Source organism: Chrysemys picta, chromosome 12 (genome assembly GCF_011386835.1).
Source record: "Chrysemys picta bellii isolate R12L10 chromosome 12, ASM1138683v2, whole genome shotgun sequence".
NCBI classification, from domain to species: Eukaryota; Metazoa; Chordata; order Testudines; family Emydidae; genus Chrysemys; species Chrysemys picta.
The window spans coordinates 51,400,111-51,426,480 of record NC_088802.1 but is presented as its reverse complement, the minus strand read 5'-3'; the positions used below and the strand labels follow the sequence as shown (position 1 = coordinate 51,426,480).

The 26,370-nt window shown below is 45.8% G+C and overlaps 2 protein-coding genes across 7 annotated transcripts in view; one reads left to right on the top strand and one right to left on the bottom strand.

Annotated features, from left to right (window-relative positions):
* Positions 1–10,090, bottom strand: part of GNA13 (G protein subunit alpha 13) — an 83,568-nt gene extending 73,478 nt beyond the window's left edge. For all 5 annotated transcript variants that reach the window (XM_065563665.1, XM_065563666.1, XM_065563667.1 and 2 more), the window contains exon 1: positions 4,451–10,090. In XM_065563665.1, the coding sequence (XP_065419737.1) occupies positions 4,451–4,814 (364 nt within the window). In that variant the 5' untranslated portion in view covers positions 4,815–10,090. The remainder of the gene's footprint in view (positions 1–4,450) is intronic.
* Positions 10,091–16,771: 6,681 nt separating this feature from the next.
* RGS9 (regulator of G protein signaling 9) overlaps positions 16,772–26,370 on the top strand; it is a 71,690-nt gene continuing 62,091 nt past the window's right edge. For both annotated transcript variants that reach the window (XR_010591921.1, XM_008167627.4), the window contains exon 1: positions 16,772–16,979. Coding sequence is in view for 1 of the 2 variants with exons in the window: in XM_008167627.4 (XP_008165849.2) it covers positions 16,917–16,979 (63 nt within the window). In the remaining variant the exon portion in view is untranslated. The remainder of the gene's footprint in view (positions 16,980–26,370) is intronic.

The following is a 26,370-nucleotide window of genomic DNA, read 5'->3' as shown; positions in this document are numbered from 1 at the left end:
ATCTGCAATCAGAAAATTAAGATCCTTATGAAGAACAGAACCAGCAATATTGTAAGGTTCATATTACAAGGATTTTTTATCTTTTATTATGACTAGTATGGATCGTAAATAATATTCTAAACGACAGAGTAAGCAATCTGAGCTGGCAAATTAAAAATGTCACAAGGCCTATTTGTATGCAGCTTTGTAGCCATGTTGGTCCCAGGATATTAGAGACAACTTGGGTGAGGTAACATCTTTTATTGGACCAACTTCAGTCAGAGAGACACAAATGACAAGGAGTTAGTTTCTCAGACCTGAGCTCTGTATAAGCTTTAAAGCTTGTCTCTCTCACCAACAGACGTTGGTCCAGTAAAATATATTACTTCACTCACTTCGTCACTTTACAAGGCCTATTTGTCACTTGTCAAAACTCTGAAGCCAGTTTATGGCAGTTGACTTTACCTGGCAAGAGCCCAAGATTTCAGGCCTATAAATTAGTTATGCTAAGCACCATTTTAGAATACAATGAAGTCTCTAGTGTCCTGCTTTAAGGCATCTCCTTGTTTCCATATATTGTATTATACTTGTTAGATAAGAACATAAGAATGGCCATATGGGTCAGACCAATGGCCCATGTAGGACAATATCCTGTCTTGCAACAGTGGCGAATGCCAGATGCTTTGGAGAGAAAGAACAGAACAATTATAAGAACAGAACAATAATCCACCCTCTGTTGTCCAGTTCCAGATTCTGGAAGTCAGAGGGTTAGGGACACCCCGAGCATGGAGTTGCGTCGCTCATCATCTTAGCTAACAGCCACTGATAGACCTATCCTCCATGAATTTATCGAATTCTTTTTTTGTACCCAATTATACTTTTGGCCTTCACAACATCCACTGAAAAGGAGTTCTACAGGTTGACTGTGGGCTGTGTGAAGTACTTCCTTATGCTTGTTTTAAACCTGCTGACTATTAATTTCACCGGGTGACCTTTGGTTCTTGTGTTATGTGAAGAGGTAAATACAGTAATATGTCCTTATTCGTTTTCTCCACACCATTCATGATTTTATAGACCTCTATCGCATCCCTCCTCAGTTGGCTCTTTTCCAAACTGAACAGTCCCAATTTTTTAATTTCTCCTAATATGGAAGCTGTTCCATAGCCCTAGTAAGTTCTGTTGTCCTTCTGTATATCTTTTCCAGTTCCAATACATTTTTTGAGATGGGGCAACCAGAACTGCATGCAGTATTCAAGGTGTCGGGGTACCATGGATTTATACAGTGGCATTATGATATTGTGTCTTATCTCTTTCCTAATGGTTCCTAACATTGCTAGTTTTTTCAATTGCTGCTGTACAGATGCTTTCAGAGACCTAACCATGAGGACTCCAAGATCTCTTCCTTGAATGATAACAGGTAAGATAGATCCCATAATTTTCTACGTATAATTGGGATTATGTTTTCCACCATGCATTACTTTGTACTCAACACTAAATTTCATCTGCACTTCCTTGCCCAGTCACCCAGTTTAATGAGATCGCTTTGTAACTCTCTGCAGTCAGCTTTGGATGTAACTATCTTGAGTAAATTTGTATCATCTGCAAATTTTGCCACCTCACTGTTTACTCCCTTTTCCAGACAATTTATGAATATGTTAACCAGCATTGGCCCCAGTACAGATCCTTGAGGGTCCCCACTATTTACCTATGTCCATTGTGAAAACTGACCATTTATACCTACCCTTTGTTTCCTATCTTTTAGCCAGTTATTGATCCTGAGAGGACCATCCCTCATCTCATGACAAATTACTTTGCTTGAGAGCCTTTGGTATGGAACATTGTCAAAGGCTTTCTGAAAAATCCAAGGACATTATATCAACTTGATCACTCTTGTCCATATGCTTTTTGACTCCCTTCAAGAATTCTAATAGAGCGGTGAGGTATGATTTCCCTTTACAAAAGCCGTGATGAACACAATATGTTGAGGAAGAGTCATCTATATATCTGATAATTCTGTTCTTTACTACAGCCGATATGCCTGGTACTGAAGTCAGGCTTACAGGCCTTTAATTGCCAGGATCGCCTCTGGAGCCTTTTTTAAAAATTGGCATTACATTACCTATCCTCCAGCCATCTGAGGCTGATGTAAACAATACATACCACAATTAGTAGTTTATAATTTCACATCTGAGTTCCTTCAGAACTCTTGGGTGAATACCATTTGGTCCTGGTGACTCATTACAGTTTAATGTATCAATTTGTTCCAAAACCTCCTTTAGTTATGACTTAGGACAGTAGCAACACTGAAATTATAGATTTCAGAGATACTGTTAGTCAACACGTTTACCAATGTGACATTAATCAACACTTCATAAAATGTAGATTTCTGTTCTTAAAGATAATCAAATCAGAGTAAGTCTATATAACAACTAATCATGGTTAGTGCCATTACACACACACTACTTCCCTACTCTGACTTTTTACCCTGATGAATTCTTAAAGAAAAGAGAACTAAGCAATTTAAACTAGTTTAATATTTGACCTTTTAAAATCTATCTACACAGTATTACTAAAAAATAACATGACTGAGGGATTAATGCTACCATCAGATTTACTGATAGATAGGAGAAAGTCTGAAAAGAGGAAATCAGCATGGTGACGCAAGTACAGGACAGGCACATGGGATCAAAATATCTTGATGTGAGAACCACTTCTATAAGAAAAATGTCTGATTTTATCATGAGGGGGATATACAAACTATTTTTAAAATGTTCATTCTCTTCAGGTAACACTTAACCATACCCTCCAGATTGGCAAATGAAAAGAAAATTAAAGTATTAGAAGATTAAACTGCAGCCCTTATTTGCATACTGTTTTACAGCAGAACAACCTGAATTTACAAACAGAACTCTGCCCCGAGCATCTGCCCAATACATATTTGCTCAGGGTAAGGGAAAGCATTATTATTTAGATTTTGCAGCTCCTGAACACATACTAGGCACTCAATGGAACAAAGACTAGGGGTAAAATTTTCAACTGAGTAATTAATTTAAGAGTCTAGGTCCCTTTTTCCAAGGGTGACTTTTAGGCTTATAGTCTAGTTTTACTGAAAGTCAATGGAACTTAACTCCTAAATCACAGGCACACTTAGAAAATGGGATTTAAGACTCCTAAATCACTTATATATTTTGAAAATCTTATCCCTGTTGCCTTGAAAACTTTATAGTCTAATCTGAGAATGAGATGAGTGAAGATAAAAGTTTAGAGGGGCTTGGGTAAGAAAAAGATAAAAGGATGACAGCAATCGGATAAACTCATGCACATCTCAGTTATGGCACTCTGGTTCTGGAGGGAGCACAGAGCAGGATGAATATGTGGGCTTCTCTTAACAACTAGTTCAGTCTAAGTTTCCACATTTATGGCAATGCAGCTTCTACTAAATCAATTTGATATGCAAATCCCTCTCCACAAACACAGGACACCTCATTTTATATATAGATATATAGATATATAAACTTTCAAGTGCACTGTTTCCTCCTTTCCACACTGGGACACCTTACTAGGAAGTGGTGAAGCTGAAATATGTCGGAATGAATTTTTTTGTATGTGTTTTGCATGAACAAAGCTAGGGAACTACTCCACAATAAGCTAGAATCCCTCAATACTGAGCCTCACATCAGAGAGCACTGTACGTCACTGGTTACAGCCCAGGCTACCTCTGCTTCCTGTAGGGTGGCCCGCCAGCCCGGAGACTCTCCCCTCAGTGGTTATTGCATAAACTAGTGCTGGGTTGTATAAAAGTGTGAAGTGATTGAAATAAAACCAAGCCGAGCAGGCAGCAAATGATCAGATGGTAAGAGACAGGGCTGCTGCTTGGACAAGTCTGAGGAAGGTAATAGTCTAGTAAAGGCTCTTCGTGACCCCCGGAGAAGGTGGGGTTTCTGTGCCCCACCCACTCCAATGCTCTCACTCCCCCCCCCCCGGCTATGCCCCACCCACCATCCATGCTCTCTTGCCCCCCCCCCACCTCGTGCTTTCAAGACCCCCCTCCCTGAGGCCATGCCTCCCCACACCATCCTCTCTTACCCCCACCTTCCTTCCTCAGGGGCCAAATCCGCCCATGCTTTCTCTCCTCCCCCCCCACCCCACCGGCACAGCCCCGCGCGCGCTCTCTCCCCCCCACACCTGGAGACCAATTACTTCGCCCCTCCGCCGCCCCACACACTCACCTCTCCCGGCTCGTTGCCTCTCCCCCCTACACCTCCCTCGCCTGGGGGGCCATACCCCCTCTCTCGTCCCCTCCCCCCCAAGGCCCACTCCCCCCGCGCGCTCTCTCTCGGCCGCCCCTCAGACCTTCCCCCTCCCGCCATCGGACACTAGTGCCGACCCCAGGCCAGCGTCCCGGGAGGCCGGTCGCCGGTCCCCAGCCCCGCCCCCTCTCCCGGCCCCGCGGCCGCGGCCCCGCGCCCACCTTTGATCACGTTGCTGTAGATGGTGGCGCGGAACTCCTCGCGGGCCGTCCGGTCCCAGTCCTGCCCGTGGATGATCCGCATCTGCTTGAGGAAGGTGGACTTGCCGCTCTCGCCCGCGCCCAGCAGCAGGATCTTGACGAGGCGCTTCACGTAGGTCTTCTCGCGGTTCAGGCACTTGTCGATCTCCTTGGACTTGCGCTGCTGCTCGGCCTCGGTGCTGGTCAGCAGGCAGCCGGGGAAGCAGCCCGACAGCGCGGAGCGGGACGGCAGGAAGTCCGCCATCTTAGCGAAGACTGCCAGGGAGCGGCCGCCCCGCGCCGCAGCTGCAGCCCAACGGCCCCCTCGGCGCGGGCGCCTGCACATGCGCCTCGCGGGCCGCAGCTGCCGCCGCCCGGAAAGAGACACGTGACCGCGGGGGCGGGCCTCCGCTCGCCCCCGCCACGTGACTGTGCTGCCCTATCCGCCGCCGCCTGCGCTTCGTCACATGATCGCCCTTCCCCTCCGCGACCCAGCCCCATCACGTGACAGCGTTGCCGCCTATTGGGTCTCGGCCGTGTATATTTGGGCGGGACGGAGGGACCGACTGCGCGGGGTGTGGCGGTGCCGGGGCTCATGGGAGGACGTCGCGCGAGGCAGGGTATTTGGGGGCGACTCCGCCTTCAACAGCGTCCCGCCGGCCGCGCGCCTCTGTCTGCGCATGCGTACTCCGCGCGCGCGTGCAACGTGACAGCCCGTGGCTGTGTCCCGCAGCACGCGCAGGGTGCGAGCAGAGCAGGCCCCCAGACAAGCGGGCCTGCGAAGTGTGTGTGCTCAGCGCACCTGTGTGCCACCCACACAGCCCTAACCATGTTTGCAAACACACCCGTTTGTGTACGTGCATGCACACACGTGCTTTTACACATTTGTGCACACAGGGACATTCGTGCATGTACAGGTGTGCCCCGGGCTGATGAGAGAGGGGGGAATGAGGGAGCTTGTGGGCAGGGTCGCCCGGGGGGGAAAATTGGGTCAATTAGCCCCGGGCCCTGCAGGGGCCCCCATGAGAATATAGTATTCCATAGTATTGCAACTTTTTTTTAATGGAACGGGCCCCCGAAATTGCTTTGCCGCAGGCCCCCTGAATCCTCTGGGCAGCCCTGCTCATGGGGGCTTCCACATTATCTGTAACTGGGATGAAATGGGAGGGGTATGGCTCCTGTGACACCGAGCCCTACATTTCTCTCCCAAGGGCTGCCTGCACACTCACCCTTCTCTTGTTTTACCAGATTCTGCTGCCCTTTCATGTTAACTTTGCTGCCATAGTAATAGTGTCATTTGGGGCCTGGAAAGACTCAAAAATTGACTTTTTGTGGGGTGGGGCAGTTTCTAATGTTTTGATCCAAATAGAGACAAGTCATTGGAAAAATGGCATCATGTGGCTCCATTTTTTTTTCCTGTTTACTTTTGTTTTTTGGTGTCTCTATGATTCCATATTATACGTCTTCAATTTACAAGTAAGATATTTTTTCTAACATCCACTACTGCAAACTCCGCCTGGGATCAGAATGTCAAAATGGGTTCTGTCCACACATTTCAGTAATAATAAATATTTTGCAAATACATCTTATCTGGCAATTCTGTTGAAGTTACATAGCCAGACCAAAATGCATACCAGTCTCCCTTTAGTGGTTCAGATCTAACACATCTCATAGGACTAAACATGAATCAACTTAGTTTACTCAATAAAGTAAGTAGATTAGCACAGAGACAGCAGATCTGTGGAGTAAGAGGCTGCCGTTTTTACAGTCACTTTTCGGATCATAACTACTACAATAAAATAAGTGGCCAGATTTTCTGTTGCAGCTGAGATCCAGTCGATGCAGCAGAAGAAAGGCTACCAGAGAGCAAGTCACTTTGCTCAGCTTTCCCTTCCTCCAAGTCTGGTCTTGCTAAAGGTTAGAGTAGGGGTCGGCAACCTCTCAGAAATGATGTGCCGAGTCTTCATTTATTCACTCTAATTTAAGGTTTCGTGTGCCAGTAATACATTGTAATGTTTTTAGAAGGTCTCTTTCTATAAAAAGTCTATAATATAACTAAACTATTGTTGTATGTAAAGTAAATAGGTTTTTAAAATGTTTAAGAAGCTTCATTTAAAATTAAATTAAAATGCAGGGCTCCCTGGACCAGTGGCCAGGACGCAGGCAGTGTGAGTGCCACTGAAAATCAGCTCGCGTGCTGCCTTTGGCACGCGTGCCATAGGTTGCCTACCCCTGGGTTAGAGCATCTCGGGTGGGACTGTCCACCAGCTCAGGATAATCATAGCAAAACATGCTCTGACCTTTCTTACACATGAAGGAAATGATGTAGGAGCCACTACATCAACTCTATTCCTGCTGGGGAGATACAATTAGTCACTCTCTCAGGCCAGAGCAAAGGGAACATAATTGTCCAGGGAATCTTGCACAGTGTGTTTGCGTAGGCATAGTGGAGCAGGTGGTGTCACTTGTGAATAGGGAATTAATTAAGGAATGGGGATAATTAGAAGCAGAAGAGTACAGGGGTGCTGGAACAATGTGTATAGTAGGGGTGCTGAGAGCCATTGAACCAAACTGTAAACCCGGTGTATGAGGGAAACCACTTCAAGCCAGGGGGTGCACCAGAATCCCTAGTTCCAGTACCTATGGAAATGTGTACATCAAACTGATAATGGAACAATTCAGGAGTTTATTTGTATCTGTAAATGCAAATCTCTTTTGAGCATTTAAACACAATATGCAGGGCAGCTCTGTGTCTGTGATGGTTTGAAGGAGCATGATTTCAAAACACTGTAGGCCAACTTCAGCTTTGTCCACAATATTCCAGGATGTTGTCAGTCTGTGACACTCACTTTGATAAAAGAAGAGGGGCAATATCGTGATTAGAAGGCTTTGGAGGTTTTCCTGACAGTTGGGAAGTGGACAGCTGGAAATGTGGAGTGACTGACAGTTGGGACAGGGAATGTCAGTAGGGTCTGGGGAGCTGAGAGTGACTGTTGGAAATGGACAATTGGATGGTGACAGTCAGAACTGGACAGCTGGGAGTGGGCAGCTGGAGAGAGAAGGAGCCTGAAAGAAGTGTCGTTTCAGCAGTTTGACCCCCTGGAGCAGGACAGGAAGTCGGGGAACAGGCATTGAGGAACAGCCAATAGGCTGCAGGACTAACTGTGTGAAAAGAACACAGGGTGAGGGATGGGAAAGTGAAGTGATGCAAAGTGAGAGAGGAAGGAAAATGATGAAATCAACAGAACCATGGAGAACTAGACAGAGAGTGAAACAGTCTGTGAGATCCCGCTGGAAGGGTAGTGCAGAGGCCTGGTTCTTCTCTCTGACGGAATTGGGGAGCAGGGTTGAATTGCTTGTTTTATTGTTCAAACAACTATTTCTATTTCCCCTCTGAGTAAATTCTCATCTATGAGATGGTAATTCATTCTGGCAAGGGGAAAATCAGATCGGGAGGATAATATTGATGTTACATGTGCAGGGGATACACGGTGGCAGTTGTGACTTTCAGAAATGGGGACTCTGGCTCAACCATCTTCATTTAAAAATGAACGCAAGATTTTTAAGTGCGGGTCAGTAGCTTGCCTGACAGACAGTAAGGGCTGAATCCTCCAAAGATTTAAATGGAAGTTAGGAGCCTCAGTAGAAGTTAGAAGCCTAACTTCTTTTGATCATAGTGCCTTATACTCGTTTCCCTTTCTCCAGAATGGGTTTTTTGTTATCTTGTTCTGCTGGACAACCGTGATTTTCCTCGCCTGCTTCTACCCCTTTCTTGTCTCTCTGTGCTGTTTACCAGCGGGCTCAAAGGGAGCACTCAGAAAAGTAGGCCCCCAAAATTCATGGCTCTTTGGACAATGTTTACCGACATTTACCGATAAAATCTAATCCTTAGTATTTACGGACTCTAACCATGATAAACTCACTGCAAGACTTCCAGACAAACCATACCCAGTATTCTGGAATGTGAACTTTGATACTTTTAAGTATTGATTTAAAGGAAATAGTTTTTCCAATAAACTGCCAAAGTTTCCCCACATGAAACACAGTCATAATTTCCACAACCATTTCTCCCCTCACCCCCTCCCCCGGCTTTTTTTTCTTTTCCAAACCTAAAATATTCTCAAGAGAACAAAAGGCAGAAAAGTATTGAAAGAGGAAAAAGTGCTGGATGCCCAAGTTAGGGATTAGGGGATGGGGAAAGGATAGAGAAAAGGAATGTTTGATATAATCAGTGAGTGGGTTTCTGTAAAATGACCCAAATATGACCATGTCTGAGTGATGTGAGGTGCGTATGGGTGTGTACTTGCATGTGTCTGAGTTAGATGACCCATGCACCTGTGTTTGTTTTACTGTGATGTGAGTTTTGTATGTGTCTGTGTGCCTTTAAAGAATATGACTGATACAAAAATGACAAGTAACTGTAAAAATGGCACCATGTAGCTCAGTTTTTGTTTTGTTTGTGTGTGATTGACCAGTGTGTGCATGCATTTTAACAATATTACGTTTGTGTGTGTGTTTGAGCAATACGACCCAAAATATGCCACTAGTGAAACTGTAAGAAAAAGATGACTGACCTTTTTGCCCTTTCACCTTTTGGGCCAGATCTTCAGCTGGTATAAAACTGTTATACCTCCATCTAAGTCAATTGAGTAGTAGCAATTACCCGAGGAACTGGCCGTATGTTGGTAGGTTAGCTTAAATTCCCATTGTGATGCACAGATGATCAACGAAAATGACCATGACCAAAGCTGAGGCAGATCAAATATGTGATTGCAAACTCTGCACTCCCTTGAGCCTACACTAACCACTCCACCTAGCAGTTGTAGGGTTTCCATCCGTAAATGGGGACCATTCCTGTAATATGAGCTAATAACCAAGTCTTAAAGATGTTAAAGCCCTTTCTCCGTTTTTGATAAAATGCTAATAAAGAACGAAACGTTCCATTTCCTCTTTGTTTCCCTCCCATCCCCATCCTTGTGTAAACATCACAGCGGAAGCCTGAACCTCCTCGGATTCCTCATTCTAGTGTCATGTTCCCAAAACTCCTATCTGTTGTTGCACTTCAGAGGAGAGTGCATGATAAATACATTCCAAGGTTTTACTTTTTGTTCAGAGGACTTTAACTGGACCATTGTTTTTAATACCAGGGGTGAAAACTCCCTAGCTACTCAAGTCTCTTCCTACACCACTCGGCATAACAACTCCCCCACCAGCTTGTTTGCTTTTCTGTCTCCTTGAAACGAAGCCTTAGGCCTTGTCTATGGGAAAGTTTTACCAATTATACCGTTATACAAATAGAGATATTACACACACACACACTCTTAAACTGGAAGAAAAGTGTTTACAAGGGTGGTTGTATAACAATATCAGTTTAAATTCACACCTTAGATTCAAATCTTTTCCATGTAGAGAAGGCTTTATGCAATGTCCAGTCCAAGGAGGGATTTTACCATGACCTGATTACCTCCATGAGTGAGTTCTGTGCCTTCATTACTATGTGCCTCCCAGACCTGCCAAATCCCACTCATCCGGTGGAAACTCCATCCTTTTGTGTCCATTTCCAGATCACTTTTAAAGTCTCTCCCTGTTGGAATGAATGATTTGCTTTTGCTTTGTTTGTTGCAATGTGTGTGTTTCAGTGAGATTTTTAAATTCAGCCTTGGTTAGGCAGGTACAATTCCCAGTGAAGTCAGCAGGCGCTGTGCCCACTTATGCCAGCACCAAAGCTAATTCGATACTGCTGCCAGGCCTGTCTGTGGGGGAGATAGGAAATAGACAAACACAGCCCCTTCCTGCTCACAGATTTTATGTTGCTGCTGTAGAAGCATCTTCATTTCTGCACTATGGCCTAGCGGATCGAGACCTAGTCTGGAACAGCGGTGGTGTGAGTTCTGGTCCTAGCTCTTCCCCTGACTGCTTGGGTAAATTGCTTACTTCTCTATGCCTCAGTTTTCCCATCTGTAAAATGGGGATAATGATACTGACCTTCATAAAGAACTTTGAGATGTACTGGTGAAAAAGCTAGATAATGAAATTCAGTCTGAAGTATATGCTTGACATGCTTACAATATCATTCTACTTGCTTCATTTCTATTATCCCTCAATTCCTCAGATAAGAAGGGGGTCACACACTGCATGCTTTTGGTGTTGCAAAGTGCAGATTGTGATTTACAAACCAAAAACAAATACTTTGTTCTTAAAAAAATAGAATTAAAAAGAGTTCCTCTTTCAAACATTGTACTATTCATTCAGAGGGGAGGGAGCAAGGAGAATTGACTAGTTGGATGTGAATAGACTGAACAGATTTGTCAAGATTGATTTTAATTTCAGTGCACTTTAACATCAGGACAATGACACAAAGTTAGGTTCTAATGAGATCTTTCCCCGGCATTTCATTGGATTAAGCTGCTGTGGAGTTTTTATTATTATGCATTTTGTCAGAAGATCTAGAGCATTTTTCAATCATTAAGGATTCAATTTTGCCTTTAAGGCATGGTGCCTCATTGGGTATGGTGTGGAGTTGTTCACCCCAGGCAGGATTCTCTGCATTATTCTGCCTCCAGACAGCTAGCATTCTGCCCTCTCCTCGCCAAAAAGAGATGAGGAAGGGTGGTGTCTTGTGGCACGTTGGTGGACACACAGAGGTAACAGTTTGTTGGCCCTCGCGAGTCCAGGATCTGCAGTTGCCACTGCTACTCAGGGATCTGTGGACCAGCAGGGCAAAATCTGGCCCTAAAAAATGTAGCTTCCCAATACTCTTATGAAGCATGTAACTACATAAGTATAACAGGCTCCATTCTAAAATGGAGACAGAAGGAGAGAAAGTGATTTCCCCAGTAAGTATGTTTCTGGACTGAATTTGCAGGAGCGCAGCAGGTTAGTACTGTGCCTTGGCAGAAATCAATGAGTGGCAAGGAAATTGGCAAAAATCAATGAGTGGGAAGGAAATCTTGCACAGTTCCTGCCTTAATTCTGCCTGGCTCCCTCCAATGCTTTTAGCCCCTTGTTTTCATGCCCAAGTCCCAACAGACTCGCACACAAAATCAAATCATAAATATTCAAAATCTACCCAGCCACCACAGGCCAGGATTTACTGATTTCTAGTCTTTGGTAGTTAACTGCCACTTTACATCTGATCTAAGAGGACAGTCAGCTGTCTGCTTCTGATGCTTCTGCTTCAGCAGGGCAACCTTTCTGGCCCACAAATGAAGAGCAGCTTTTCGGTGAGGTGCCCGGACTTTTCTGACTCACAGCATGGAGCCCTGAATCCATTCCTGATTTTGGCTCTATTCTTTGGACGCTCCAGCCCCCTCAGGGTGCTTATTCATATGCTGATTTTGAAGCACATGTTTTATAAGGAGTAGGATCTAATGGCGGTTGAGTAATTGTGTCATCATTTAATAATGTAAGGTAGGAAATATCATTATCTGTTGATGCCTAATCAAGAGAATGGTTTGGTGTGTAAGTAGTTTATTTCCTCTCCCTAGTTTTAGACCCTTACATTTAAATTGGACTTTAAAGAGAAATCCCGCTGCAACCTTAACTATGGAGTACTAGCCTTCCTCCATAATGAGTATGGAAACTCTTCATGTTGCCAGCAGCCCACAGTGCTGTAATCTCAACAGATCTCCGTGCAGTTCATCTCTGACCTCTTGTGTGCTTGCTACCTCTCTGACTTTGGTGTCATTTGCAAAGCTGATCTCAGCCGAATTTACACCAGAGACTCCTGACAAATGAAGACATGAAGCAGCCATGCAGGGGGGCACAGAGATGCATGTAGATTTTAGTTTTGCCAGTCAGAAAACGTCTAGAAACCCTGAAAGAGTCCTGCGCTGGGTTTCTATGAGGTGAGGAAATGTTTCTGCTGGAACAGAGCAGATCTGCAGACCAGTTTGGGAACTCCTGCTACATATGGCCCCAGTTTTCAAATGTGAACTCTTTAGTAGGATGGTTGTGTCCCTCAGTGGGACCCTTAGATCAGCACTTAATGGTGTGAAATCATAGAAACGTAGGGCTGGAAGGGATCTCAGGCAGCCATCTAGTCCTGCTGCACTGAGGCAGGAGTCAGTAGGCCTAGACCAGGGGTCAGCAACCTTTCAGAAGTGGTGTGCCGAGTCTTCATTTATTCACTCTAATTTAAGGTTTCGCGTGCCAGTAATACATTTGAACGTTTTTAGAAGGTCTTTTTCTATAAGTCTATAATATATAACTAAACTATTGTTGTATGTAAAGTAAATAAAGTTTTTAAAATGTTTAAGACACTTCATTTAAAATTAAATTAAAATGCAGAGCCCCCCGGACCAGTGGCCAGGACCTGGGCTGTGTGAGTGCCCCTGAAAATCCGCTCGCGTGCCGCCTCTGGCACCCGTGCCATAGGTTGCCTACTCCTGTCCTAGACTATCCCTGACAAATGTTTGTCTAGTCTGTTCTTTAAAATCTCCAGTGATGGGGATTCCACAAGCTCCCTACGCAGCCTGTTCCAGAGCTGAACTATCCGTAGAGTTAGACTGTTTTTTCTAATATCCAGCGTAAATCTCCCTTGCTGCTAACTAAACCGATTACTTCTTGTCTTGCTCTTGGTGGACTCACCAGGGCATGGAGGGAAGGGGGAGGCTCCAATTCCTCTGAGCCAATTAACATTTAATTATTTATCTACAGTGGAACAGCTTCAACAGGAGGCTGAAAGAGACATGGCCCAGAATACCCCATAGCTTAGTGATTAGGGCACTCACCTGGGAGGAGGGAGACCCAAGTTTCAAATCTCTTCTCCGCGTGAAGCAGAGGGGGAAATTAACCCCCCGTCTTCCAAATCCTGGGTGCGTTCTCTAACCATGGGGCTAAACATTACAAGAGGGGAATTGGCAGCTTAGGTGCCTAGTCCTAGAAGAGGGTTCACAGCTCGGAATCCCGACTGATGCCTCCCGCTGGGCCAGAAGTAGGCACCTAAGTCACTTAAGGGGGCGTGGCATAGGCAACACCGCTCTCCTTGGCATTTCCTTCTGCCTAGCCTTGGCAGCTCCCCGCTCAGCACACTGGCTTTTGTGGACCACATCCTTAGGCTCCTAGTTCTCTCCATGCAGGGTATAGGGAGCCTGGATGTCTAGCTTGGGGCTGTGTATTCCACTGGGTGGCAAGGCACCTAAAAGTTATGCGCTTCAGCAGCTATGTTCCTTTGTGGCTCTATCTATTTACGTATCTACAGGCATAGAACACTCCTGAAGTATCTCTCTTCCTGTGGAGAAAACCAAACAATTTCCATTAACTATAGTCCTTGAAATGACTAGACAACTTCACTACTCTTCCACTTCACTTAGGGCATGTCTACACCGTAGCGGCTGGAGTGGCACAGGCATGGCGCTGCAGGAGTAGAGCTGTAGAGTAGATGCTTCCTGCATCAACGGAAGGAGTTTTTGCATCGATGTAGGTAATCCACTTCTCCGAAAGGCGGTAGCTTGGTCGACGGAAGGATTTTTCCATCGCCCTAGCTGTGTCTACACCAAGGGTTAGGTCGACCTAATTATATCACACAGGGTGTGAAATTTCGCAGTGTAGCTAGGTTGACCTAAGTTTTAGGTGTAGACCAGGCATGAGTCTACTCTTAAGTCCTTTCCGTCTCCTGCTGATTGCCCTCAGGAGATTTCTGTGCTGCTAGATTTTCTGTCCTTTTGTCAACGGATGAGGATCGCCAGTAGATGAACTCCTTTCGGAAAAACAACAATGAGACGATTCAATTGTGAGAGGATGAAAATGGGTGAAAAAAATCCCTCCTGAACCCCGTGACAATCAGCCAATGCCCTGAAGTCAGAGATCTATTTCCCCTCGCATTCGCAAGCGGAACTACAGATGTCATTAATAATCATTAAATCACGCAGCAGCAGGAAGCAGAGAATTCCAGAGGAAAACCACCTGTAAAGCAAGCGTGCTGACTGTCATATGGCTGGGAGAGATGCCAAAGGGAGGCAGTTCCCATGGGAAGCTTCATGAGTAGAGACAGGCTATGGGAGTAAAGCCTGCTCATTCAGATGCTTCCGAAGAGCTGCAATGCAACTGAGGAGGTCGTTAGTGCCTTTAGGCTGTTAATGGAGAGACAACATTGCAATGAGTTCAGAGCCAATGTACTTTGCTGAAGTGTAGGAGCCGTGATGTCATGGAAATCACAAAAGAGTGTAATGCTGAGAGATGTGTTTGACTGTAGTGTAGTGTATATGTGCATCTGTTTGGTGTGCATGTGTGTGTATAGTGTATGTATGTGCTTGGTCTCTTTGTGGGTGCATCCACATGTATGGTGTGTTGGCACTTGCATGTATGATATGTATATGGGGGTGTAGCATGTATGTGAGTGCATGCAAAGGAGTGTGTGCATAGTGTATATTCATTAATGTGTGTGATATGTACATGCTTTTGCAGTGTGGATGTGGGTGTATGCACACATGGCGTGGTGTGAGTGATTGTGTCTATGGTGAATGTATACATGTGCATGTGCTTGGTGTATGTGTTATATGTATGGATGAGTGCACATGTGAATGGTGAGTGTATGGGCACATTTATGGTGAGTGTGTGTGTGGCATGTATTGGGGTATGTGGCCTCATGGATGGCAGGTATTTCTGTGAAATGTATTAGATATGAAACCTGGCACAATTATTGTTTTCGTATAGCACCAAGGTTTCTCCTCTGTCTCACCCACAGAGGCTGTCCCTCCTGATCAGGGCTGAAGCGCATCACTTGGGAGAGATGAGGAAGTTTGCGTGACCATTGCTCCATTGTACCTGTCTGGATAAATGAAGGATTTCAGTCTGCAGTACTGTCAGTCAGACACCATTCACCCATCAATCAACCCTGGAGGAGGAAGCTCAATCATGAGGAGACTCTGTGTGATTGTAGGGCCTTTTTTGGAGTGGGCAGAATTCCCTTGGTGACATCCACTGACTCCCTTGACATGATCTCGGAGTGGGCTTTGCCTGGGGTCCCCATGTTTTGTCCCTATGACTCCACTGCTCTGCACTTTTTCTTTTGTCCTAAGTACTCAGCTGGCCTCATTCTTTTTTGGGTCCCTTTCCTTCCCTTCCCTCTCCTGAGGCGCGACCTACACAGCCCTCAGAGCCTGAGCCTGCAAAGATCACTTTCTATCAACCCCTGTTAACTTCTGTGGAGTTGAAAACATTCAGCATTGTAACAGGATCAGGGCCTCTAGAAATCTGTTGATTTCATCAACATTATCCCTTCATGATTTTAAGCTCCAGTCTTCCAAACATGAGTAACTTTACTCACATCATTAGATCTATTGACCTCAATGACACTACTCACGTGAGTAACGTTTCTCACATGCTTTTAAGTGTTCGCTAGGCTGCAGCCCTTAGAACCTAATTGTTGTCCCCTGTATGTGGCTGATTTAGGACCCTACCTTGCTTCTGAACTGACTGGGAGTTTGGCCGCTGCCTTCAGTTGTGCATCCGAAGAAGTGGGTTGTAGCCCACGAAAGCTTATGCTCTAATAAATTTGTTAGTCTCTAAGGTGCCACAAGTACTCCTGTTCTTTTTGCCTTCAGTTGGAGCCAGATTGGGCCCTTTGACCGGGAACTCTTTAAGGGAACTCTTTGTCTTTTTTGTTTTCTGTGGAGTGGTGTTTATATAGAAGTACTACGTGAATAATAAGAAAAATGATCTAAATACAAAGCGGCATTTTGTTACTAGTAGTAGAACATTTTATTAAACAAGGAAAATATTTTTAAATGTTTTCCAGTAAACAGAAAGAATGTTGACTTTTTCACAACTTACAACATTTAAACACCATCAGGAATGTTGATTTTAAAAATACTTTCCTATTACACTTCGGCAGAACTGTTGGCAAAGGCACTTTTTATGAAACAACTGAAAATGCTGGTTTATTTTTTAGAAATGAAATGTTAAGCAGGGGCAGAAATATTTATTTGTTTAGACTGTCTTTTAAAGCAACTTCTTATCACTATACATCAGCAACATATGTTGATTGAAAGACAGTTTTGATTAAATCTTTTTCACGTGCTGTAAAGTTAAAAAAACCCTTTAAAATATCATCAAAAATTGAGGTGACTAGTTGGCATTCCAATCCACAGCGTGTAACAATGTCTCGGGTTTGGAACGTTGAGACGCTGGAAAGACCTGATTGGCTGAAGGCACGCCCTCTCCCCCCCACTCCTGAGCCTGTGAGTGCAGGCGAGCTCCCCCTAGCGCTGAGAGGTGGGAAGCGCTGAGGCCGGCCGGCCATGCAAATCAGCTCCTCGGAGCTGCTTGTTGATTGGCTGTGGCGGAGCAGTGTTTGCTCACCGCTGTCCTTAGTCTCTAGACTGGGGAGTGCTCCAGTCTCCAGTCTGCAGCAGCTTCAGCTTCCCTGCAATTGAGTGGAAACCTGGCTTTGAATTGTTTTGTTGTTTTCAGTTTGCTTTCTTTGTGGCTGTTGCCTTGACTCACGATGACTGTCAAACGGGTGGACCAAGGGCAGCATTACAGGCCAAGAATGGCATTCCTGAAAAAGGTAACAGGGGCTTGAAAAAAATAATAGCAATTCTACCTGATAGCATGAACATCCCTCTCTATTGTAGACTCCTCTTTAAGCCTCCTATACACAGCTGTAAAATATTTGCTGCCTGTATGGCTTAACCATACAGGGGACAGTAGGACGGGCACGGTGTTAAGAGGCATTTTGTTATTACATATGATTTATGATCGTTTGTTGCATTAAACGTCTTCAAGGGCACTTGTGTGACTTATTGGTTATTAAGTGTTTCGAAATCCTTTTTAGTTCTCTTTTTCCTGCTCTGGTGTTACTGAAGGATTCGAGGCAAGCGTCCTCGTTTTCTGCAGGCTCCAGAGGAAGGCAACCTGTTACATGGCACTGTTTGCATCATGGGAGTCGTAGAGGCATTGTATTAAAACAGAGCGGGAAGGGGTGCTTAATCTGGATATTAAAAACCGCCACGAAAAACATTAATTCCTCTAATCATGCAATTTTATACTATGCCTCCTATTGGAAAGTTTTTTTTATTTCTTTTTTTCCCTGAGGGCCCCTCTAACTATATCATTCGCTGGGATAAAAACCATTATCCCAAGAGTTCGATTCCCTAATTCTGCTTTGAGCCATAATCTGGTTTATTGTCCCTCCCAGGAGTCACTCTTTGCTACATATGTCAGATAGCCAATGTACATTTTCAAAGGGTGCATCGTGCCAAAAGGTTTGTGGTCTGGCTGTTCTACAGCATTTTGGAAGGCGTGTGTATTTATAATGGTTAGACGTTTACAGAGCATGACGATGAAAAACGATGGTTTGGATGAAATGTCTAGTTTTGTAAAGTGTTTCTATTTTTTTCAACATCCATTTAAAAGCATTTTAATATAACCAGTATTTGAAAAGATTTTAAACAGGATAGATATTAATCCAGCTTTTCTCCCATGAGTCGTCTGTCTTTCTTGTCTATGGCTTATCCTGTTGCATGGAATTAGCTGAATTTCCAGTGACAAGTACAGCTGTCTGGTTCAGGTTTGTGATATCGGTAACTCTCCAAAACAATGAGGGGAGCAAAAAAAAAAAGTCTATACATCAACTCTTTTGGCAGAGGATGTATGTAAACACCCCAACAGGAGGAAATGGTGGGAACACAAATTTAAAGGTGAGATGAGACGGAGTGTGAATTTATGCAGTCTCAATGTGAGTCCTATAGCACCTAACACTTGCGCTTTTCACGCTGAAGGAGGTACACACAATACTTCCTTTGGGGCTGTTTGTTTCTAGTGGCTTTGGCAGAGAAGCTCTGTCCTGTCAAGAAGAAAACATAGTGGGCCAACTTCGGGGTTGATTTGTACTCTGTGAAATTCTACTGAAGGTGATGGGGAGGTACAGAGAATTGGCCTATATATGAAAACAAAACCAAATGCACAGCATTCAGTGACCCTAGCTGTAAAATGGGAGTGATGCTGCTTGTCAACCTTTGCAAAGTGCATTGAGATTCTAAAACTGAAGGGGCTATATAGGTGCAGTGAATACCAGTACACTCTGGATTATCTGGTTAGCAGGGGGCACATGGATTTTGTTCAGATAATCTGGGAGTTTGGATAATCAAGAGGGCAGGAGCCGTTCAGCAGCGGGGTGACTTCCCCTGCAGCGTGGTCCTCCTCCTTGCAGTCCTGGCCAGGGTCTTTGCTCTGTCCTGCTCACTCAGTCTGGTGACAGCGGGGCTGCAGGCTGCTCACTGTGCTGCAGGAACCATTCAGCAGTAGGGTGGCCTCCTCCCTGGCCAGGGGCTCCTCCTCCTCACACTCCTGGCTGGGGGTCTCTGCTCTATATCCAAGCCACTGCATTATCCAAATCGCTTCCTTGTCCCCCCAGCATAAGCGGCACAGGGGAGAAAGAAGGGATTTGGATAATGCGGAGGTTTGCATAACTGGGTTTTGGATGAATAGGCGTATGCTGTATTATTATATTGGGCTATGTATGGCATGCATCATTATCCATGAGGCTAGTCATGACTTTAGCGCTATGCAACCTAAGCAACGGCGGCAGAATCTGGCCCTTTATTATCACACGGGGGTCCGAATACGGAGTACACATTTTTAAACGAAGTAAGACCAACCTTTAGTGGTAGCGGTTCCAGTGTTTGGAAAGCCTGCTTTCAGTGGTTCCATCCCCCACATACAGAGCGGTGTCACTGGCATCACTTGGAGGTGACGACGCTCCGCACCAGTCTGAATCAGACCGCTATTGTACCAATGTAGAGTTGACAGTGAAGTTTCCTTGAGGCTTCGTACAGAGGCTTCTATGCCTAGCTTTACTAGTACGCACTAATGTACAGCTATCCTGGCAAATGCTGCTAGCTCTTTTCAAACACAGCGATAAGTACCTGAGACATATTGAGCACAGCTTCGGGCAGTCCTGCTGGAGGGCGCTCCCATTCAGCTCACATGGGGTTGATCCAAAACCTATTGAAATCAATGGAAAGACTCTCGGGGTACGTCAGGGGACTGCAAGAAAACCCTGCAGCAGTGAGGGTCAACTGACTTGGACTTGCTCTACGGGGTTAAAAACAGCAGTGGAGACATTCCCGCTTAGTCTCTGAAACCTGGGGGAGGGCGGAGGGTCCCAGAGCCCGGGCTCCAGTCCTAGCAAGAACATCGACACGGCTATTTTTAGCCCTGTATTGTGAGCCCAAGTCAGTTGACCAGGGCTCTGTCACTCACTGTAGCTCTGGTGCAGAAAGGGCGCTCTGCAGTTAGCATGAGCCTCTGTTGCCTGCACCGGGACTGGTATACAGTTTGGGGGGGGGGCAATGCCCCCCCAGTCTCTGCCCATGTGCTGAGCACCTTTAATCTCACTGACAGCGGGACTTGAGGATACTTGGTAAGTGTCTGCTCAACACCTTGCAGGATCAAGCCCATAGGAAGCTGAGATACTGCATAAAGTCTTCCTTCATTGCTCAAGTCTGTGCAAGTGCCTTGCCATCAGCTGGCACCCACACCAATCACATACTCTCCACATATGTGTTTGGGCCAGCCGGGCGTAGGGGATTTTCTGTTGATGTCACAATGCTGTTGGTCCTGGTAGCAGCGTGGGAGTTGCAATCCTAGCGCCTTTGACGGTGCCCGTGTGGGCCGCCCATCAGCTTGTTACTGAAATGTACACAACGTGGGGCGTATGTGACAACGGATTATCTTCCCCCACGCATGAGCTTTGTGGCTTCTCCATGCAACTGATGCTCATCTGAACTGGCTTCACGCTGCGCAAGGTTGGTTGTGAATTAAATGACACCACTAAGCTAATTGTGTGCAAGGGAGCTGGGCTGTCATGCTCCAGGCATAGGGGTGTGTAGCAACATGGTGTAGCAATGCATCCAGAAAGCAAATGCGGGTTGCACGCTGCTGCTACTTGTGCTGTGAGTAACCACAACAGCTCTGCTAAAACTGAGGGCAAACAGCTTTCTACAGGAATCACCAGCAGCACCAATTAAAGCAGCCAGTAAAGGGTTTGTGCCCTTTTTTTGGACTGAATGATTTTTGGGTTTAGTTGCTTTTATCCTCCTGCTTGGTTTTTTAGGATAGAAATGTCCGGCGGGTCTAGTTCTAGGCCTGGAACATGAACAAATGTCCACTGGGCAATTGGCTTTGAGTGAAACTCACTTTCATTTCTGATTTAATTTATAATCCATCCCAGATCCCCAACAGGCAGCGCAGTAACCTGACCTCAGGGGTTGTTACCAAACGGTTTGGCTGACGATGTTGCCTGGTTAGAAGAGGAGGAGGGAAGTCGAGAGAGCAGTACCCCATTTCCCTCCCCCCATGTGGGGGGAGGGGAAGTCACCATGCCTAGGGTTTTGGGTGGTGTCTAAACTTGGGCACCCAGAATCAGACCTGCCCAAAAATTATAGAGTCTAGTCTGGAAAATGTGAGCCAGAATTTCTCTGTGCCTCAGTTCCCCACTCTGTGAAGTGGGGACAATATTTACCCACCTTTGTAAAGCGCTCGGAGCTCCTCAGGCGAAAGGTGCCCTGGAAGTGTAAAGCATGAAATAATCAAGCTTTGAGAGTTTCCTTTGCCGTATTAAAGGAGGCTGGCAGTGCCAGGCACCTGCTGTGGTGTTTACAATAGGGTTTTAAGTGGTAGGCTAAAGAGACGCTGTTAAATCCCTTCCCGAAGTATTTACATTCTGATGCTCTCCACTCTGTGTAGTGTCCTCTTAGCCTTTTCTATTTTGTGCCTCCTTACACGCTATGGTCATTCAGAATTTCAGGGCGACAGTGGGGCTAGAACTCAGCCCTTCCTGCTCCAAAAAGCACAGGCCTCTACTAGTTGAGGTTAAGATGAATCTCCATTAGCTGTTGGCACTATCAGGTCTATGACACACAGTCTAGCAGTTCTGATTCCATCCAGCAGAGAGCAGTGCTAGTTTGTCACGTTACTGGTATAGAACCAGCTGAGAGGTTACCATCAGTGAAGAATAAAAGTGAGAAAAATGGAGGGTAGGTTAAAGAGGAGAGGAAAAGAGAAGAAATGGGAGGCTACAAAAGCCAGTGGAGGGATGTGGGTCTGAGAGAGGTGATATTGTAGATGAAAGGGATTGTCTGTAATGAGGAACTGCAGTAGATGGTTCGTGGAGAGAACCAAAATCCCCAAAGAGCTGGAAGTGAAGGGGGAGGGAAGATAATAAGGGACTAAGAAGGGGAAGAAGAGAAAAAACGGGGCCTGATCTGGATCCACTTACTCTAGTGTCTGTCTCTTGGCGTTACTCCTGCTTTACCCCAGTGTCCGTGGGATCAGAATCAGGCCCAAAGGCAGGTGATGACAAGAGTTAGCATGTCAGAAGCTTAATGCGAAAGGAGCACAGGGGATTCCGAAGGACAACAAAGACCTGGGCGATTATCCTTGGGAAGGATTCTGTAGGTTCCTCTGCCCGTAAGCCAACACCTGGTAACAGGAGTTTCTAACACCGACTCATCCCAGCCTTCAGCAAGACACACGTGTGCCGGATGGCATATGGCAGGCATTGCCCTTGGAGAAGGCAAGGCATGAGTTTTGGCTGTTTTAAAGCACAGTCTGGCGATGGGAAGTGCGTGTGACAGCTGCTGGGGTTCTTTTATTTACGCGTTTTTCTCTCATAAACCGTCTCAGAAGTGCTGTGGCAGGAAAGCCTGTTAGGCAGTGAAGCGAGCTTAAGAAATAAACCCTCCCAGTTACACATGCTTCAGGCCATACCCTCCGCAGGTGTAAATTGGCACCGTTCAGTGATTTACACCCGCCGAGGACCTGGCCCACCATTGAGCAGCAGCTGGCCTCAGGCTGGTGGTGGGATATGTACATTTCCCTTCGGTTCTCTGTTAGCTGCATCATGACTCATATGTAGATAGGGCTGAAGGATGGGGCCTGCCTCTTCCCTTTCAAGCTGGTCTCTCAAGCCCCTTCTAGCGTCTTCTGGAAGAATGGTTTAAGTAGAAACAGGCCTGACTCCTGGATCCCGAGCTCAGAACTGGAGGTTTCAATCCAGCTCCATCTTTGGTTTTAATTCCTTCAGATCAAACTCTCTCCACAGCCTTTTGCCCTCAAATCGTCCTTTCGGAGCCTCCCAGTCTCAGAGCTGTATTTGATCTGGGTTTGCCATTCTCAGACATTAAGTAGAATTCTTGCTCCAGGGCTTAGACATCAGTGGAGCTGCGCTTTAGTCAGACTAGATCAGGGATTCTCAAACTGGGGGTCGGTCACCTCAGAGGGTTGTGAGGTTATTACCTGGGGGGTCGCGAGCTGTCAGCCTCCACCCCAAACTCCGCTTTGCATCCAACATTTACAATGGAGTTAAATATATAAAAATGTGTTTTTATTTATAAGGGGGGGGGGGTCGCACTCAGAGGTTTGCTATGTGAAAGGGGTCACCAGTACAAAAGTTTGAGAACTTCTGGACTAGATGATCTGGGCTTAAACTCCATGAAATGTACAGGAGCAGGGCTTGACACCTCTTGGGGACAGGGGAGGAGACAGACTCTCAGATTGTTCCCTGGCAGGCGTTGCTCTGCCCTTCCCCCTGGAACTGACATAGAATTGGGTCCCAAACCATTGAGATCTCTTAAGAAACGCATTGACACATAGCACATCTCCTGCAGGAGAAGGAGTGAGCGGGGAGTGGGGCTGATGGAGCAGCACAGAGGGGCTGACTTTTCATGCATAAGACAAAATAACAAATGACCAGTTAAGCATAAAAATCCCATTTCATGTCTAAGGGATCTATGTCCTATACTCTCCAATCCATCATCTAGGGCAGTGGTTCTCCATGTACCCCTGGGGGTATGCAGAGGTCTTCTGAGTGGTACGTCAGCTCATCTAGATCAGTGTTTCTCAACCTGGCGAAGATGGGTTTGGAGGGAGTCACAAGTGCAAGGCCAGCATTAGGGGGTAGTAAGCAGGGTAATTGCCTAGGGCCCCATGCCACAGAGGGCCCCATGAAGCCAAGTAACATGCTTCAGCCCTGAGTGGTGGAGGCTCAGGTTTCAGACTCCTGAAAGGGGTATAGTAGTCTGGCAAGGTTGTGCACCCTGGCTCTAGGGGAGGCAGTATAGTGGATAGCATAAAGGACTGGAACTTGGAAGATCTGGCTTCTATTCCTAGCTCACCTGCTGGGTGACTTTGAGCAAGTCACTTCCCTGCTCTGTGCCTCAGAAGAGGGGATGATATTATGGACCTCCTTAATAAAGTGCTTTGAGTTCTGCTGATGAACAGGGCTAGGTATGAATGTTATTTTGACTTTTGCGTATATCTTTCATGAGGCGGCAATGTTACAGTGGTGTGGGGTAACCTTGAGCAAAGAAGGGTTGTGTGGCAGAGGCTGTTAATTTCCAGGCTGGTTAGCATTTGCGGGTAGGATTTTTGTAGCAAAAGAGCAATAGTGTGCAGTGGGCGGGTGCGAGTGGACTGCAGGGAAACACACTTTCCATCTCCACTTTTTTTTTAAATAACATTTCAGTGGGTTAACAAGCTGTGTACTGTTTGTAAAAGCACTTTGTTACCCTGTCTCGAAATGTGATTATTAATTGCAGGCCTAGAAAAGAATAAAATTAGCAGGATGATGCTGGGATTAAGATGAAAGGGTGCATTACTGCCTCAAAAGTTGGAGCTGGGAGTGTGTTCTTTACAAATAGGAGCAGGGAAGGCTGGGTGAGGGAGCAGAGTTGGGCAAGCATTTCTGATGGAGTAGGTGGCAGATGTTTAATTAGAGCACTGCGAGTGGGTGCTGGCGTCATACAGAGTCTACTGGGAGCGTGTGTCTTAAGGAAAGACACGAGGGGGTTGGTGTGAGAACGTGGTTCAACCCCTTCATCTCTGAATGCATTGCCATCACAGGCAAAACACTCCGCAAACAGCATTTGAATCCTGGGTTAAGGTGTTGGAATTTGGAAATGTCTGCTCTGAGGGGAATTGCTGTGTAATCCCAGAGCCTATCTCCACCTGGCTTTAAAGTCAATCCTGTTTGCATAAGCAAAGGTCAATTAGGCCCAGTGCAGGGAGTACACACATGGCAAACAGCACAGTAATCCAGTGGCGGGAGTCCATCCACTTTATGCCTTTAAAGAGGAAGGGATCTGTATTGTGGATATATCCTAAGAGTTCATTTTCCAGCATCAAAAATGTATAATTGATTGTGGTCTGTTCTTTCAGGCCGATGCATAGGCATAACTCCGAGTTTAATAGTGTATTGAAGTGTATCTGAGAGGAGCAGGGAACTATTTTCTCAACTCATCTGTTTAATGAACGAGGGGCAACATTGAGTTGATACTGGAGCAAATCCTTGGCCACCTGGAACTTCTGGCCTGGCACTGTGATGCTCACTGCAGTACAGCCACTTGAAATATCCTGGGGACAGCAGGGATGGTGGAACTCAGATCCTTCTGCTCCAGATACACAGACCCTGAGCGAAACATCTCCATTAGCATTAGCAGCCTATGACATTAAGTGCTTGTCTATACAGAAAGTTATTCAGAAATAGCTATTCCTGATTAACTCTTCCTAATTAACTCCATGTGGACACACTTATTCTGGAATAAGTGTGTCCACACACATGGAGTTAATTAGTTAATTCTGGAGTGCCTTATTCTGAATTAGCTTAATCCAGTTTCTGTTGCCCTTTTCTCCCAGCACCCTCTGTATGACACCTCTCTACTAAGTTTCATTTATTAAATTACACTAGAACCTCTGAGTTACAAACACCTAGGGATTGGAGGTTGTTTGTAACTCTGAAATGCTCGTAACTTTGAGCAAAATGTGATGGTTGTTCTTTCAAAAGTTTACAACTGAACATTGACTTAATACAGCTTTGAAACTTTGCTATGCAGAAGAAAAATGCTGCTTTTATATCATCTTAATTTAAATGAAACAAGCACAGAAATTGTTTCCTTACCTTAGTTGTCAAATCTTTTTTTTTAACTTTCCCTTTATTTTTTTTTAGTAGTTTACATTTAACACAGTACTGTGCTGTATTTGCTTTTTTTTTTTTGGTCTCTGCTGTTGCCTGATTGCATACTTCTGGTTCCAATGGGGTGTGTGGTTGACCAATCAGTTTGTAGGGTTATGTCTACGCTACGGGATTAATCCGAATTTACAGAATTCGAATTTTGGAAACAGATTGTATAAAGTCGAATGTATGCGGCCACACTAAGCACATTAATTCGGCGATGTGCTTCCATGTACCGGGGCTAGTGTCGATTTCCGGAGCGTTGCACTGTGGGTAGTTATCCCATAGCTTTCCCATAGTTCCCGCAGTCTCCCCCGCCCATTGGAATTCTGGGTTGAGATCCCAGTGCCTGATGGGGCAAAAAACATTGTCGTAGGTGGTTCTGGGTACAGCTTCACCCCTCCCTCCATGAAAGCAACGGGCAGACAACCGTTTCGCACCTTTTTTCCTGGGTGAACACAGCAGACGCCATACCACGGCAAGCATGGAGCCCGCTCAGCTCAAGACAGCAGTCATGAACATTGTAAACACTTCGCACATTATTGTGCAGTTTATGCTGAACCAGGACCAGAAAAACGAGGCAAGGAGGAGGCGGCAACGGCAGCACGGCGACGAGAGTGATGAGGACATGGACATGGACACAGAATTCTCTCAAACCGCGGGTCCCGGCGCTTTGGAGATCATGTTGTTGATGTGGCAGGTTCCATCCGTGGAACGCCGATTCTGGGCCCGGGAAACAAGCACAGACTGGTGGGACCGCATCGTGTTGCAGGTGTGGGATGATTCCCAGTGGCTGCGAAACTTTCGCATGCGTAAGGGCACTTTCATGGAACTTCATGACTTGCTTTCCCCTGCCCTGAAGCACCAGAATACCAGGATGAGAGCAGCCCTCACAGTTGAGAAGCGAGTGGCGATAGCCCTGTGGAAGCTTGCAACGCCAGACAGC